We start from the raw sequence: 14249 nt of genomic DNA, 5'->3' as shown, positions 1-14249 counted from the left end.
AGTTCATCTGCATAAGTCCAGAATTAGAACAAAGCCTACAGAGCCCAGCAGAACCAGGGGGCTGCAGAGATATCTGGCATCACACAGGAAGCCAGCAGGCAGGTCAGACTGAGGCAGTGCTCCCAAAGCAGGGAATCACCTTCTGCAAAAGCGAGGAATGCTGTGCTGATGAGCCTGTACTCTCTCCTGACCTGCACTCCCTTCCTTAGCAGCCTGTCACTGGGGAGATTAACAACTGGCTGCCTTCCCCAGTTCAAAGCAATCCTGAAAAGAAGAGCAGGAGCAAGAGGCTGGCAAAGGAGATTTGATTCCTCCCCACAACGCACTCAAAGGGAAAAAATATTCCACATAAAAGGCAAGGACTGGGGAAAAAAGATAACCGAGATCAGCACCTAAGCAATACATGAGGGGAAAAGGCTGTTTTACCCTCCTTCCTTTCCACCAAGGAAATTTCAATGGGAGGAAGACAAATAATGAAAAAAGCCATCAAAGCAAGCTGGTGATTCATTAAAATAAAAAATGCATTATGCATTGAGAGCAGTCAATTAGGAGATGCAATCCACACACTGTCCTGTCACCCCAGGGGAAGCACCAGCAAGGCGAGTGGGAGGAAAGGATAAGTAGAAAAGGAAAGATTTACAGGCATAAACAAAACCCTGCTATGACCCCAAGCTGAGCAGCCTGCAGAGGAAGGAACAGCCATCACTAACCCACACAGAGTAGCTGGGAGCAGATTTGTGTCTCTGGATTACTACAGGAGAGTGAACATACCTACTCTCTAGACACAGAGGGGCATCCACTGGGGCATTACTGCTTTGAAAACAGTGGGATATTGCTGCCAAATGACTAAAGAAAATATTCAGTGTCAGATTCCCAGAGTGGAAGGCAACCTCTGGGAAGCATCAGAACCAAGTCCTTTTCTTCCCTGGCTCAGTAAAAGCTGTGTGCAGTGAGGGAGAGCACAAAGGGTTCCCAGTCCCCTCCAGCACACCCACAGCCCTCTCCTCTGTCATGGCCCCTTCTTCCCTCCCCACATCATACCTGGAGTCACTGCAGGCCCAGTGAGAGTGTGAACAGGCCTGCTGAGCCCAATTCTGCTTTTTAAGACCTGACCAATGCACTGCTCCAAAAAGCCATCATCAGGATCATCCTCCTGAGCCTGCCCCTCTGCCTGGGCTCTGGCACCTCATTAGGATTCTGCCTGACACTTTTCAAAGCCTCATCCCTCATTGAGATGCTGACAGACAACCAGAGAACACAAAATGCTCCCTCCCCTGCGAGGGGCATTCTAGCCTGTGATTTCTGCTATGACTCAATCAGCAGCCACTTTAATGAGGCCATCTACTATCACTGAGGCCCTGGTGACTGATGTCTGAGTTTCTACCTCAGCCTCCAATTGCTCAGCCCCTCCTCTTCTTCTCTCAGCTGCAGACTTCCTCAGTTGGCAAAAGGAGACAATGAGCAACACTTGCAGGACAAAGTGCACCAAATTCCCAGTACTGTAGCTTCTAGCAAACCTTTTGTCAGCTGAAAATCAGTTTAACAGCTAAGAGCAAGCATGTTTGGCCGTCAGGATTTGGGAATAAATCATGAAGGTTCGTGGTATCTTAAAAATCTCCTGTCCAGAGAGATGTTTTTGTACAGGGTAATTTGGGTCACTGTTGATCAGTCAGTGTCTCTGACATGCTGCCACAATTCCTCTTACACATTTAGTATCTCAGCTGCACCTCTTTTTGTCCAGTCTCCTACATCCTTCTCTCTGGCAACACTTCTGCCACTCCCGGTCTTTCCTGGTCAGGAGAGACTGAACCCCTTCCTAATGAAATTAGGAGGCAGCTGAATCAAGCCCATCCAGGAATGCAGGACTTCACCAGTGAGTAGCTCTGTGGCCTCCTTGCACAGCATTGCCTGCAGGTAAAGGAACTGCACATCTTAGGGCTTTCTGGGTGCAGTCCAGCTCCCAGCAGGTTTATATTAAATTCTTAGGAGCCAATCACCTCCCCTGGCTTTCCCAACACATTCCACTTGTTTTGCTTTCTAGTCATATTTGCAACATTCTTCTTTAGAAACAAGGATGCAGAAAATTAGTTTTATGGTGAAAATGAAGAATGTGGAAAACAGCTTCTCCTAATCTTTCATGACTTCTGATGTTTCCTCACTTTCTTCTCCTCCCAGGCTTCCCTTTGGTTTCAGTTTGCAGGTAAAATACAAATCCATTTAGTGCACAGCAATATGCAACGCAGCAATTATGTATGACAAATGATTTTAACAATGCTAAGGAGAAAACCCTAATCAGACTTTTCCTCTGGGTTTCCAAACTGTTTTCTGAACAGAAAACAGAGGGAGCTGTACCACATCCTTCAGAGAACAAGGACACTGCACAAACTGTATCTTAGCAACAAACAGATTAACAGCATAACTTCCTGGTCTGCTCTACAGAAAAGACACAACCAGCATTTAGAAACTGAGAAAACAATGAAAGCTGGAAGACTCACCTCCCCCTTCTTTACAGTCATGGACTGCCGACGAGGAGTGATCTCCTCGTTGATGCTGGAGAGGAAGTTCTGGGAGATGCGCAGAGCATCCTGCAGGAGTGGGTGATCGGGGTGGCTCGCTGGAGTGTGCTTGAGCAAGTCCTGACAGCAGGAGCACAAACACAGAACACAGCCATGAGCAGCACTGAAGAGCAGAAGGGTTTGAGTGCCCCTAACTAGAGCTGTAGGACAAGATGCTCCAGCTACTTCTTACTGATTAGAGCAAGGCTTTATCTCCAGGAGATAATAATACTCTGCACTTCTCCGTGACACCACTGGAGAGGTAACAGCATCCTACCTAGGGACTCCATCTCCTTACTGGAAAGGGAAGAGGTTTTTAAGTAGCACAAGGGGTTTATTTTTGCAGACCTGCAGCTCCATGGAAAACTTAAAGTTCAAAGAAAACAGGGAAGGGGTCTCAAGTTTGCAAACTGCCCTTCAGATACTTACATGCAAGACAAGTGTGCTGCGAGTCACTCGATCCACGGGCTTGTACAGTAGGGCTGTGAAAGAAAAGCAACAGGAACATAAGGAAGAAGTATCTAAATACACCCTCTACAGACCAACTTGTCCAGTGTATTGAATGTACAGGCAGAGGTTTATTAACCCATGAGCTATTGGAAACATCCCTTCTCTAAAGTTTAATGTGCTGACACACAGAGAAGACAAGCACCATGGAACCCCATCTTGACCTGGCTCTCCAGAGGCCACCACGAGGCAAAACCCATACAGCAATCAGTGCTGGGGTTGCATTTGTGCTATCACTGGGTAGCAGATGTTCCCTTAAAATCACTGCAGCCCTTTGGTTGGGCTGGTTTTGCCCAAAGGGACTGATGAGGGAGGCACTTCTCCATCCATACACAGCCTACTACGAACGAGCTCTGCTACTTCCCAGGTAGAGCCAGCAGACTCCACAACCTTCCAGCACTCAAAAACAAAAAGGGAGAGTGGAGGTTTGGCAACAGCCTCCACACAGTGCTGACAAACCAGTTTCCTCCGTATGGATCACTCACTTTCCAAGGAATTTTTCGTCGTCTGATCTTTGGATTCCTTTGTGCTTCTGGCCTTTAGATTCTAAAAGAAAAAGAAAACCCACGTAGCAGATGGTCAATCACCTTGAAATATCACATGGGAATACAACAGACTATCTGCTCCTCCAGGGGAGGGTCTAAGAGTGAAAGGAGGACAGCCCTATCACAGGTCAAGTCAGTGATGGAAAAATGTGCTTTACTTGTTGGTAAATCCATCACTGCCACGTCACAGGCACCCACACATCTCAAACATTAAGCCATTTTGTTAGGAGCACGTGCCAACAGGGATGCAGCAAAGCAGGGACCCTCCTACAGGGATGGTGAAGGTTTTAAATCACCTGCAGAAGAAAGACTGTCCATAAGGACACAGCTGCTGTCACAGCATATAAATAAAGTACAGGATTGGGAGTCAGTACCCCCAGGTTATACTTCCTTAGACCTGCACTCAGAACTGGGTGACCTTGGACATGTCAGTTCTTTCACAGCAGCAAAGGAGCACTGTTTGTGGCGCTGCTCTTTGCACAGGGACCACGACGTGCATTAATGTGCTCAGCTCCAAAATCCTCAGCAGGACACAAGTGCAGAAGTGTCATCACCATCAATCCGAATACTGGCATGACTTCAGAATTATCCTTCAGAAACAGCAGAACTGAGGATCACGTTTTACCTCTTTATCATAGAAATCCCAGGGGACATGCAGTATAGAAGGTACTCAGGAGATTTCTCACAGCACTAAACGCCCCTGGTATTATTCAGCTCTGATTATTCATCTGATTGTTTTTAAGGAGACACATATGAAATCCGTGTTTTCTTGGCAACTGAGTTCTTCAAGAAATAATCACCACAATACAAAGAGTCAACAGACTATGCACTGAAGGCAAAGATGGTGGCCTAGGAAGCATAAAAAGAGTCTTCAAGATGCTTTGACACAGGTACTCCTCTGAAAGGGAGGAAATCAGAGCAGGCCAAAAATAGCATTACAGAATTACTGTTGACACTTGCCTTTTCAAACAGAGAGCTACCTCTCCATGCCAGTGAAGCTACAATCCCACTGACAGCCCCAGTGCAAGCCAGTAAGGATGGCTTTTTACACCACAGTCTGCATCATCGCTAGCATGACAAACATCTGAGAAACTCACAGCTTCCCCTCTAGAAAGGCAGGAAGGTGGCACAGAGCTGAAGAAGCTCAAAGCAATGCCAGCTTTTATCAGATTCCCTGGGTGGGCACCCTACACAGAGGCTGTCTCTGATAACCTCCATCAGCCCAAGGGACTGTAAGAACAGGAGCTGGAGGGGTGAGTCCCTGGGAGCTCAGCTCTCCTCCAGCAGCCAGGGCTGCACAGATACTTGGGGAACAGACAGGAGTGACATGGCGGGGGATTAGTCACATCCAGACGCTCGTGTGTGTGAATACCGTGACATTACCTCAGAGATTTCAGCAAACTGAGCATTGGCTTGGCAGCATTTCTCTGCTGTCTCCATAGCAACTTCATAGTTATCCACAAAGGCCCGGTACACTCCCAGCTGGCTGGCCTGCAGGAAGCAAAACAACACGAAATAAATGCTGGGGAAGAAGACGGTTTGGGATGGTCAGCCTTGGCATCCAATGGCCAGGTCATGTGCCTTCACACCAAAGAACTGCAGGGAATGCTAAGCAGGCCCAGAAAGACATCTCTGACCCGCCAGTGTTGTCTAACCAGCACTGGTGCCCCCATGCACCCAGTTCCAGCCATGCTGAACAAGTTTACTTGTGAAGGATGTGAAAGCCTGCTAGAATGACACATCCTTATTACTGACATCTATTTTTCCCTTCCGAGCTGCCAGATTAGTATCTATTAATATTTTAGCTCATTGATGTAACTGGAACTGCTGGCTTTTTGCCACAACATATGAATCAGGAATGATTCAGCCCAACAGCACAAATGTGACCCCAGTAAGCTACTTGTTGGCTTCTGCACGATGCATATACTAAATCAAACCCAGATATTAGCCCATATCTGCATTAATGAGCATTGTTATAAGGGCAGCAGAGTGCTGAAAATACAGAAGAGAGATCCAGGGCACAATCTGTTTGGAAGGCAGTGACTGTGGTACTGGGTGACAGAAAATGGCAGTTCTTCCAGCAGAAGGAATATGTGATTGGTCCAGAAGAGGACGGAACAGGCCTCAGAGTACAGTAATAAATCATTATTATCACAGAATCTTAGCCCTGATCCCGCTTGCTGTCTTAGGAATTGCAGCCATATTCATGCCAGAGAACATAAGATCCAGCTTGGGAAATCCCTGGGTAGCTTTCAAGCTTGTCTGGAGTGCAGAGCTGGCTTTGTGCTGCAGAGCTGCACAGGCTGTGTGTAAACACCTCAGCAGCTCCAACACGCCTGCAAGCGCCATCAGCAGAGCCCAGGCTGGACTGCTGAGAAAGGTCCATGAGCAGAGGTTTGGTACCAGCAGGGTTGCACTCATCTGGTGACTCTGCACCTTCCCTGACCCTGCAGCCTGAGATGGGGAACAGGCAGAGCAGTTATCTCCCCTCAGCCAGTGCTCCTTCCCTCCCAACCTCCCTGTGCTCCCCTCTCTCCGTGGAGCTTTGTGCAAGAGACAACGGAACAGAAAAAGCCACTCTCAGGAGAACATTCCCTGCACAGATTTCTTTAGCTGACAGAGGCTGAGAACACCAAGGCTATTTCCTAAGTCACATTTTATTGAAAGACCAGGAACCAATCTCAGCCCTCATAAAATATCACACAATTATGACTGAAGCTGAAGAAAACTGTGCTCACTTTTACCAGGGATGACTCCAGCAGCAGGGAGAGAATGGAATCTGCATTTGCACAGGGGCACAATCCTGTGAAGGAGCTGTTGTCAGACCTACTGATCATTTGCAGGGCTTATGACATGCAGGCTTAGATGATCCCAGCTAACATGGCAGGGCTTTGAAGTTTCTCCATTCCTGGATGGTTCTTTCATTTCCTGCTACTCCTGAACAGTCTTTCTAAGCTTTCATTTTCCTCCTCTAAATGTGCCCTCACAAAGACATCTTTTTCATTAAAAACCGAGCTTCCAATCAAAGCAATGATGCTCACGCGCTGCTTTCACGCTGATTTAATTTTTCTGGTTTTCAATTAAGAAGAGCACACTGAAAATTAAACAAGATTTAGTAGAAATAGTTGGCTTTTGGGTAAGTTTTTTTCTATTCCTGAAACCTATCAGTGAGGATATTTGCTAAATATTTCCTAATTTCCAAAAACAGCTCTAAACAGTTCCCTTTCTAGTTACAAAAAAAATGTGTATAATATATTCCCCCAAAATGAGAAGCATATTTCACTCCCACATGCCTAGCATCTTTTCCTTAGTTTCAGCAGGAAAAGGTGTAATAACAGTCAATTTGATGTTGCAAATATGTGCCTGAACACATGGAATTCTAAAACTCTTTGCATCCGCTATCTGTACCTTCAATCTGTACCTTCAATCTACTGTGCTGTGTTCTGCGTGATATTAAGAAAATTAATGTCCCCAGGGACATCTGGATAATAACAAGCATTGCAGTGTTTATCATCAGATTGCATGACATGACCATGAGTAAACAGTCTGCTCCCAGAGATTTGATGTACATCCAGTATAGATGCCTTGTAATGCCTGATGTTCTTGCTGTCTCTCTCATCTAGTTGCTTCCCAGTGCCTGCCAAGAGTTATTAGCTTTATCTCATCCAGCAAAGAGTTTGCAATTCCCACTGATGCTGCACCAAACCACCTGAAACTGAAGCTGCTCTGCCAGCTCAAATGGACTATGGCACTTTGCTCCTCTGCTTCCAGTGCTAATCCAAGAAAATCAACAATTCTGCCACAAATGCAGAAAAATTGGGGGAACGTAAAAGCCGAGTGCCAGAAGGGCTTAACTCCTGCACCTGGGATCACCCAGCAGCAAGGAACGGTCCTAAGCAAGCACCTGAGGAGCTGTGCAGTGAGGAGAGGCTGCTTGACAGTCAGCCCTGCCCAGGAATACACTCGGGTCTTCCTCAATTAGTGCCGTTCCACTGCTGCACTGCACGTCCAGAGCAGTCTGTGAGGCTGCCACTTCCAGCAGCCTTTGTATCTCTGCTTCAGCAACCAGCAGCAGCTGGGTTTGTCTTCTTAAACCGGCTGCTCAAATTGCATACCATGAACTACTCACCAAGGCACCAACTTGACCCCTCCTGGCTAAAACATGTTGGCAGTGAAAAGCAGATTCCCTTATTTTGATCCCGAGCTGTTGGCATGCACAGAAAACATCATCCTCCAGGCCCAGCTCCCCCTGCTCCACAGGGGATGGGGCTGATGCTGGGCTACACAGCTGCTAACAATTGATCGACCCTGGAAAATACACTCCCCAGCCAATAAACCCCTCACTGGAATGTCACTCCTACCCGGAGAATCGGAGGCACCTCCGGAATGCAGAGATTCTTTTCTTTTCTAAAAAGGAAAAAACAGCTCCTTTAATCCTTTGCTCTCTGCACATGCTAGGGGAGAGGCTAAAGGGGCCAAAGAACTCTCCTAGAATGCAAACAATTTGTCATCTGGCTCAGAAACTCAGCAATTTTAATTCAGCCTCAGGAATATGCTGTATATGTCTTTGTCCTGTTCCGCACTCAGAGCATTTTGTTGAGGTTGCTTGGAGGATTCTCAGCTGCAGGTTGACTGCATCAGCATAACAGCAAGGGGAGTACAAAGGCCAGGACGGTGGCAGAGAAGCAGAGCCAAAGGTGATGACCAGAAATCAGCACAAGGTAGAGCAAAGCACCACTGAGAGAAGGAATTATGTGAGAGAGTTCAACAGTAATGAGAAACACTTCACTGTCAGCGTTAAAACATTCACTTAGTAATACTGCCATTCTCCCATCTTCCTCCAAAGCAAATTCTTTTGATGATGCTGCAGAGACTCTGAAGATCCAGTATTTCTGTGAAACTGTATTTATTTCAGCACCACAGCTTGCTGGAGTCTTTAATTAAAGACAATGAAAGAGCCATTTTGCTGTAGGCCCTTCACTGCAGTGGCAAAGTGAAAAGCCTCTCCTCTAATCCAGCCACGGGCTTTGATCCCCTCAGCCTGTGCACAGTCACCAGAGGGAACCCACCAGCCCCTGTGAGCTGGATCAGAGGCACCAGAAACTCTGCTGATGGCAGCTGACTTACCAGCTTTTGGAAGAGGTCTCCCACACGTTGCTGGTGACTCCACTGCTGCACTCGGGGAAAGAGCCCATCGTAGAATTCTTTGTGGATCTCATAGAGCTCAGGCACTTTGAAGAATATTGTCTCAATCTGCTGACTGGTCAGCACAGGCTGAGAGGTGGTGGCAGCAGCTTTCAAAGGCTTCATGGGCTGAAATGAGGAAAAAGGGAAATCATTATCATGCAAACCATGTACATTCACCCTTCTCACATTGCAACACATCCCTCTATAGATTTATTTTTCATCCTATTAATAAGTGATATTTGCATTCACACAACTCCTGAAAGCGAGACATGAACAAGTTCTCTCATGGGGATCAGCCACCCCAGTAGGTGGATTTTCCCAGGGTATTAATGGTGCAATTAAAATCCCTTTGCACTTTATTTCCTTAATCTCTGTCCAACTACACAGCAACGTGTCTAATAATTAGCACAGAACACTTAAAGACTGAGCTCCTGGGTACTACCACATTTGTAACACCCTAACTCCCTGGTTGTGCCATATCCAAGTCCTTCCTTTAAGCCTCTCTTCCTCTCCTGGAGAAGAGGAGGAACAGGTACCCTTCACACCCAGCAACTTGTAACCCACATGTTATGTGAAGTTCTGGGAAGTCTGGATGGAAGCAGCAGTGAAAATTCATGTACCAGTGTTTGAATTGGCATCTGGTCCCAGTTCTTACCAGCAGCAGGGCCTCCAGGTGGCTCAGGTAGGTTTCCTCACTGGCTAGGATTCCTGACAGGACCCATTTCCTCATCTCCAGGCCTTTCTCCAGGTCTGGCTCGCTCTACAAAGAAGTTGATAATGAGAAAAAAGAAAAAAAAAATATTAAAAAGGGAGTGGGGGGGAGAGAAAGAAAAAAACCCAAGAATAACGATGGAGTAAAAGATATCGTTCAGTTGACCAGAGCATACTTGGGTTTTTTGTTTACTTTCAGACTAAAAAAATACCAACCAAACAACAAACCCATTTGTGCTCAGCACCCTATTTCTAGCAATATGGAAACATAAAACATCATAGAAATTTTTATTTACCAGCAACTGATGTCACTTAGATTATTTACAGCTATCAGCTTTGGTCATCCAACTTCGGTGCCTCCATTAGGTGCCCAGGCCTCTTCACAAAATTCCTAACACAGGACTTAAAAACTCAGAAGTTATCCTCCTGAACACATCTCAGGAGCCTTGTTGTGTGCCATTCCCTCCCTCCCTCCTCCCACGAGAGCTCTCCACAGCCGCGTTTCTCGTGCAGAAGGAGCTGCCCCTGCCTCCCCACAGGTGTGCCCGAGCAGAGCGCAGCCCAGCCTGCCACGGCTCCCACACGGCTGTTCCTTCTCCCACTCTCTAATAGTCACTACATTATTTTTCAGTGCCAGCTTGCACAACGCCTATTTTTAGTGAGAGGATGGAATAATCAGCACTGCTTGGAACGCACATGCTGGTTTTCTTATTGGGATTCCATGAAGGAGCTCTGAACCAAAACAACTGAAGAAAGAGAGGAAAAAAACCCAAACATAAATACATTCATGGGCAAATGAGGAAGACTAGCATGAAGCGTTAAGAGAAGCAGTCATCCCCTCTGTTGAATTTTAATTATGCTTCCTCTCAAAACTGTTATCTGAAAAAGTGTTTAACCTGATAAAGTGAAACCGAGTGTTTCCAAAAAAATGTGGCCAGGCAATGAAGGTTATAAATAATGAGAAACATCCCCCTTTCACACATTCTTATTTCCAGTTCTTTTTATTTCTGTCATTCACAGAAATAGCTTGTTACAATTCCTGCAAGCTTTTTATGTTATTAAATGTCTCTAAGAATAGAGTCAGTAGTTGGCTCTGAAAGGGTACTTTTCAAGGTCTTTGGGTAGGTTGTTTGTGGCTCCATCCTACTCCTCTTAATATCCAGAGGAATCTTCAGCTTTTGATTTCAGCAGTGGGAGGATCAGGAAACACAGCAGGATGCTCCACTCTATTGACTGAACATAAAGCCCTAGAGCTGCCAAAAAAAAGGCTCCACTTAGTTTAGGGTCCTGTGCTTGAGCCCTGCAGATGTACAGATGAGGTTCATGATGGACAGAAGGCATCTGGGCTATAGGTAAAGCCTGCAGGAAAACCATCACATCCCGAGTGTGACTTTGAGCCTACGCACCACCCGAGGAACGGAACAGATCCTCACGCTCCCGGATATTTCTGGATTCAGTCTCATCAATAACCATCCTGATTCCTGAACACTTTCATTAAATTTCACAAGCTATTTTCTAGTCTAAAAGACCTCCAGCAACTACTTCATAAAGATTATGTGAGGTGTCAAATACCACCATCACCTCTTCGATAAAAGTGGCAGACAGAAGCGGTTCTAAGGAAACGCGTCAAATTTACACGCACGTCAGGTACTGCACGGCAAGGGGAACTTGCCTTTGCATCCCACCCTCTGCTGATGTTCAGTAAGGCCCTTTAAAATCTTGAAAGGGCCTCTCAAAGAAGGCAGGATTTGTAATTCAGTGTTCAGAAGATTGCAGAAGACCAGCGACAAACCACACGGTAAAATGAGCTGCAACAGCCTCTGTGCATCTCCAGAACGCCCGAGTGGCTGCCTGCACAGCTCAAACGTAAATGTCCAACAATACTGTGACCATTCCTTATGGTTTCTGTGCCAGCAGTGCCTGGATGTCCAGCTCATGGACCACTTTTTAAGGCATGGTACACGCACACCTAATCGAGACAGACAGCCCCAAGACGTTAAACAAAGATTGCCTTCATCCAAAGAGGAAGGGATGGAGCAGTGCTGGTGCAAGAGAAACACAATTGCTCTTGGTTTTCAAAGATTTCTTACAACACTTACAAAAGAAAAGTGCAGCTACACAAAGAAGCATTGACGAAAACTAACAGTGCTCCAAAGTCCCCACTGCTGAGGATGAGGTAACTGGTCAATATTGACACAGCACTATAATTATATTTAGCAGGTTCTCTTGGAGGAGGTGAGGATTTAAAAACCAGCTGGGTATGTTTGTAACATCTGTAAAGAGCAGCACACAATGGCAAGTCATTTAAATGATTCAAACTTCCCCATCACCACAGTGGCACAACAGTTTTCCTTACAGCACTGAGAACAGTTTTCCTCTTCACAAGTAAAAGCTTTAATTTACCAGCCAGTTCTTGCTGGGCTGACAGAGCAGCATTTTGTGCCTGAATGTTAATTTCCTCCCGTTAAAAGAGATGTGCTTTCAGAGACAAACATCTCCCAGGACACACTGGGGGCCTTCCTTCCTGGCCATTACCGCACGGGCACTGTGCAAAGTCCAGGGTTTTGTCCCAAACCTTTTTAATAGGAGCGTTTTCCCAAGTGTGGTGCTTGCAAAACTCCAGCCTCAGACACAACCAGCCAGGGCAGGGTCTGCCTGCTTTACTCAGGGTACAGCAGTTGCTGAAGGAACCCTCGGGGGAGTTTATCCAACAATCACATGGCACGTTCCAGGATCTCCAATGCAATACCTCAGATTTACATACAGCCTCTTCATACGTGAAAAGATGATCTCCTGCTGCTCCTGCTGTGCCAGGGATCAATACACCACCTCGGTGCTGCTGTGTTTGCCCCCCAGAGCCCGTGCCCTGACAAGGGCTCCTGCTGAGGGAGCCTTTGCTGGCAATGTCAGCTGGGGTTGCACGGAGCAGGACGAACATCTGGAGAACAGCCCCGGTGCTCCTTCAGCCTCAGGGAGCTTTCTAAGTCACACTTGCTTTGAAACGTTCTCCAAGACTGAGAAATTCACTGGGAGCTGGTGCCAGTACCAGGAGGAAGAGGAGTAAGTTTATTATTTGGTATTACAGCATTCCTACTTACAGAATTGGGAATGGGCTCACTTGCTTACCCAGAACAAGACAGCAGTGAGCAGGCACAGATCCCGTGGGACTGCCCTTCCACCCTCCCCCTGCAGCACACCAGGACATGATGCACCCCTTGCCAAGGGCATTTCTGCTTTGCCCATATCTAACACAAAAGGGAAACAAAGAACAGCACTGTGACAACAGCTCCCTGCCTGCTCAGCTCCTGCGCTCCAGCCAGAAGGGAGTTCAGAGGGAACATCCTGGGCAGAGGTATCGAGCTCCTCACCAGTACAGGGAGACCTGCCAAGGCTGAGGACTCCTTTCCCCACCCTGGCAGAAGGGAGCAGTCTGAAATCCTTGAGCTGCCTGTGTTAAGGGGAGGAGCTGGTACCACATCTACCAGACCACATTAGCCAGGGGATAATACACCTATTACCACAGTGCAGATGGGATGTTCCCAGCAGGAAGTGGGAGCAGCCTGTATTGGCAAACTCTAACCACTCAGCAGGGAGTGCCAGGTGGTCAGCAGTCCATCCCATGCTTCCTACACAGCTTGGTTAGCTTGTTTTTCACTTGTACAAGTCTGACTAGTATTTCATGTTCCGACCATCCCTGCCTCTTTGACGCCAGTGTCCATGTCTAGCCTTTCTCCACTGCCCTTCCATCTTTTGGCTTCCTCTCTACCCATGTGTTTCAGAATAAATATTACAAGACTGTACCAGGGCAGCAGCCAGAGCATTCCTGTCTCCCTGCCATGGGAGCTGTGAGGACCCAACACCCAGCCAGATCTGAACAAGCAAGCAAGGAATCACTCCTTATGAACTACATTTAAAAACAAAGAAAACAAAAAGGAGGTGGAAAGCAGGCTAAAGGAAATGTCACAGGTATCTCATGCCTATACCACCCTGGTGTTCTCTTCTCAGCTGGGTGGTGCCTTTTGCTATTCCAAAGACTTAAAAACCAGAAGATTGAGTCACAGCCATAATAAGTGCAATCCTGGGACCTGACCCACGGCCAGTCGGAGTGGTTGGAAGCTCTGGAGATATCAGAGCACACACACACACGCTGGCCCTGAGCCAAAGCTGCTCTGAATGTGTTTGCAGCCTGTCAGCCCAAGCACTTTAGTTTACTAACCAGGTTGGCATCACATGTTGTGCCCAATTACTGCGAGGCCGACATTCACCAGCTCCAAGGATTAGACAGATTCAGCTCTTCCTGACTGTTTAGAACTCGGGGCTTCCTGGGTTTTGTTTAAATTGACAGCAATAATTGTTTTCTTGCAAATGTTAGAAGAGCACAGATTAAGGATCTAGAAACCACAACACAGAAGATTTTGCAAAGAGGTTGCTGCTGGCACAGCTCTGTAAAGAGAATCAGGGATTCAAAGTGGGTGTATAAAAGGCACTTTAACTCTTCCTTTGGTACAGGGTGTTCACACACCGTGCAGTGAATGTGCTCAAAGGAGAGGCTTCCCGTAAGGACAGCTCTGAATCTCACACAGAAGTTGAGAGCCTACAAAGGAAGAAAAGCAATTCATTTCAATTTTTAAAGTGTAAATATATTTGTAAGCTTCTGCTAAAACAGGCTGGAGGTGTGTCATTGTCTTGGTGATATTAAACAGGGCAAATTCTGTAATCAAGCCAATCATGCTCCACGCAGGGA

The 14249-nt window shown here is 46.7% G+C and overlaps 1 protein-coding gene across 2 annotated transcripts in view; it reads right to left on the bottom strand.

The window, feature by feature from the left end:
• LOC114061526 (breakpoint cluster region protein) overlaps positions 1-14249 on the bottom strand; it is an 80737-nt gene that overhangs the window by 29266 nt on the left and 37222 nt on the right. For both annotated transcript variants that reach the window (XM_027892079.1, XM_027892080.1), the window contains exons 3-8: positions 9450-9554; positions 8735-8920; positions 4991-5098; positions 3548-3608; positions 2985-3037; positions 2496-2636 (exon numbers count right to left, since the gene is read on the bottom strand). In XM_027892079.1, the coding sequence (XP_027747880.1) occupies positions 2496-2636; positions 2985-3037; positions 3548-3608; positions 4991-5098; positions 8735-8920; positions 9450-9554 (654 nt within the window). The remainder of the gene's footprint in view (positions 1-2495; positions 2637-2984; positions 3038-3547; positions 3609-4990; positions 5099-8734; positions 8921-9449; positions 9555-14249) is intronic.

Source organism: Empidonax traillii, unplaced genomic scaffold, assembly GCF_003031625.1.
Source record: "Empidonax traillii isolate 1590-97213 ecotype Southwest subspecies unplaced genomic scaffold, ASM303162v1 scaffold338:size1951571, whole genome shotgun sequence".
Lineage (NCBI taxonomy): Eukaryota > Metazoa > Chordata > Aves > Passeriformes > Tyrannidae > Empidonax > Empidonax traillii.
Note: the sequence above shows the minus strand (reverse complement) of the source record. Positions and strands in the feature narration are given on the sequence as shown.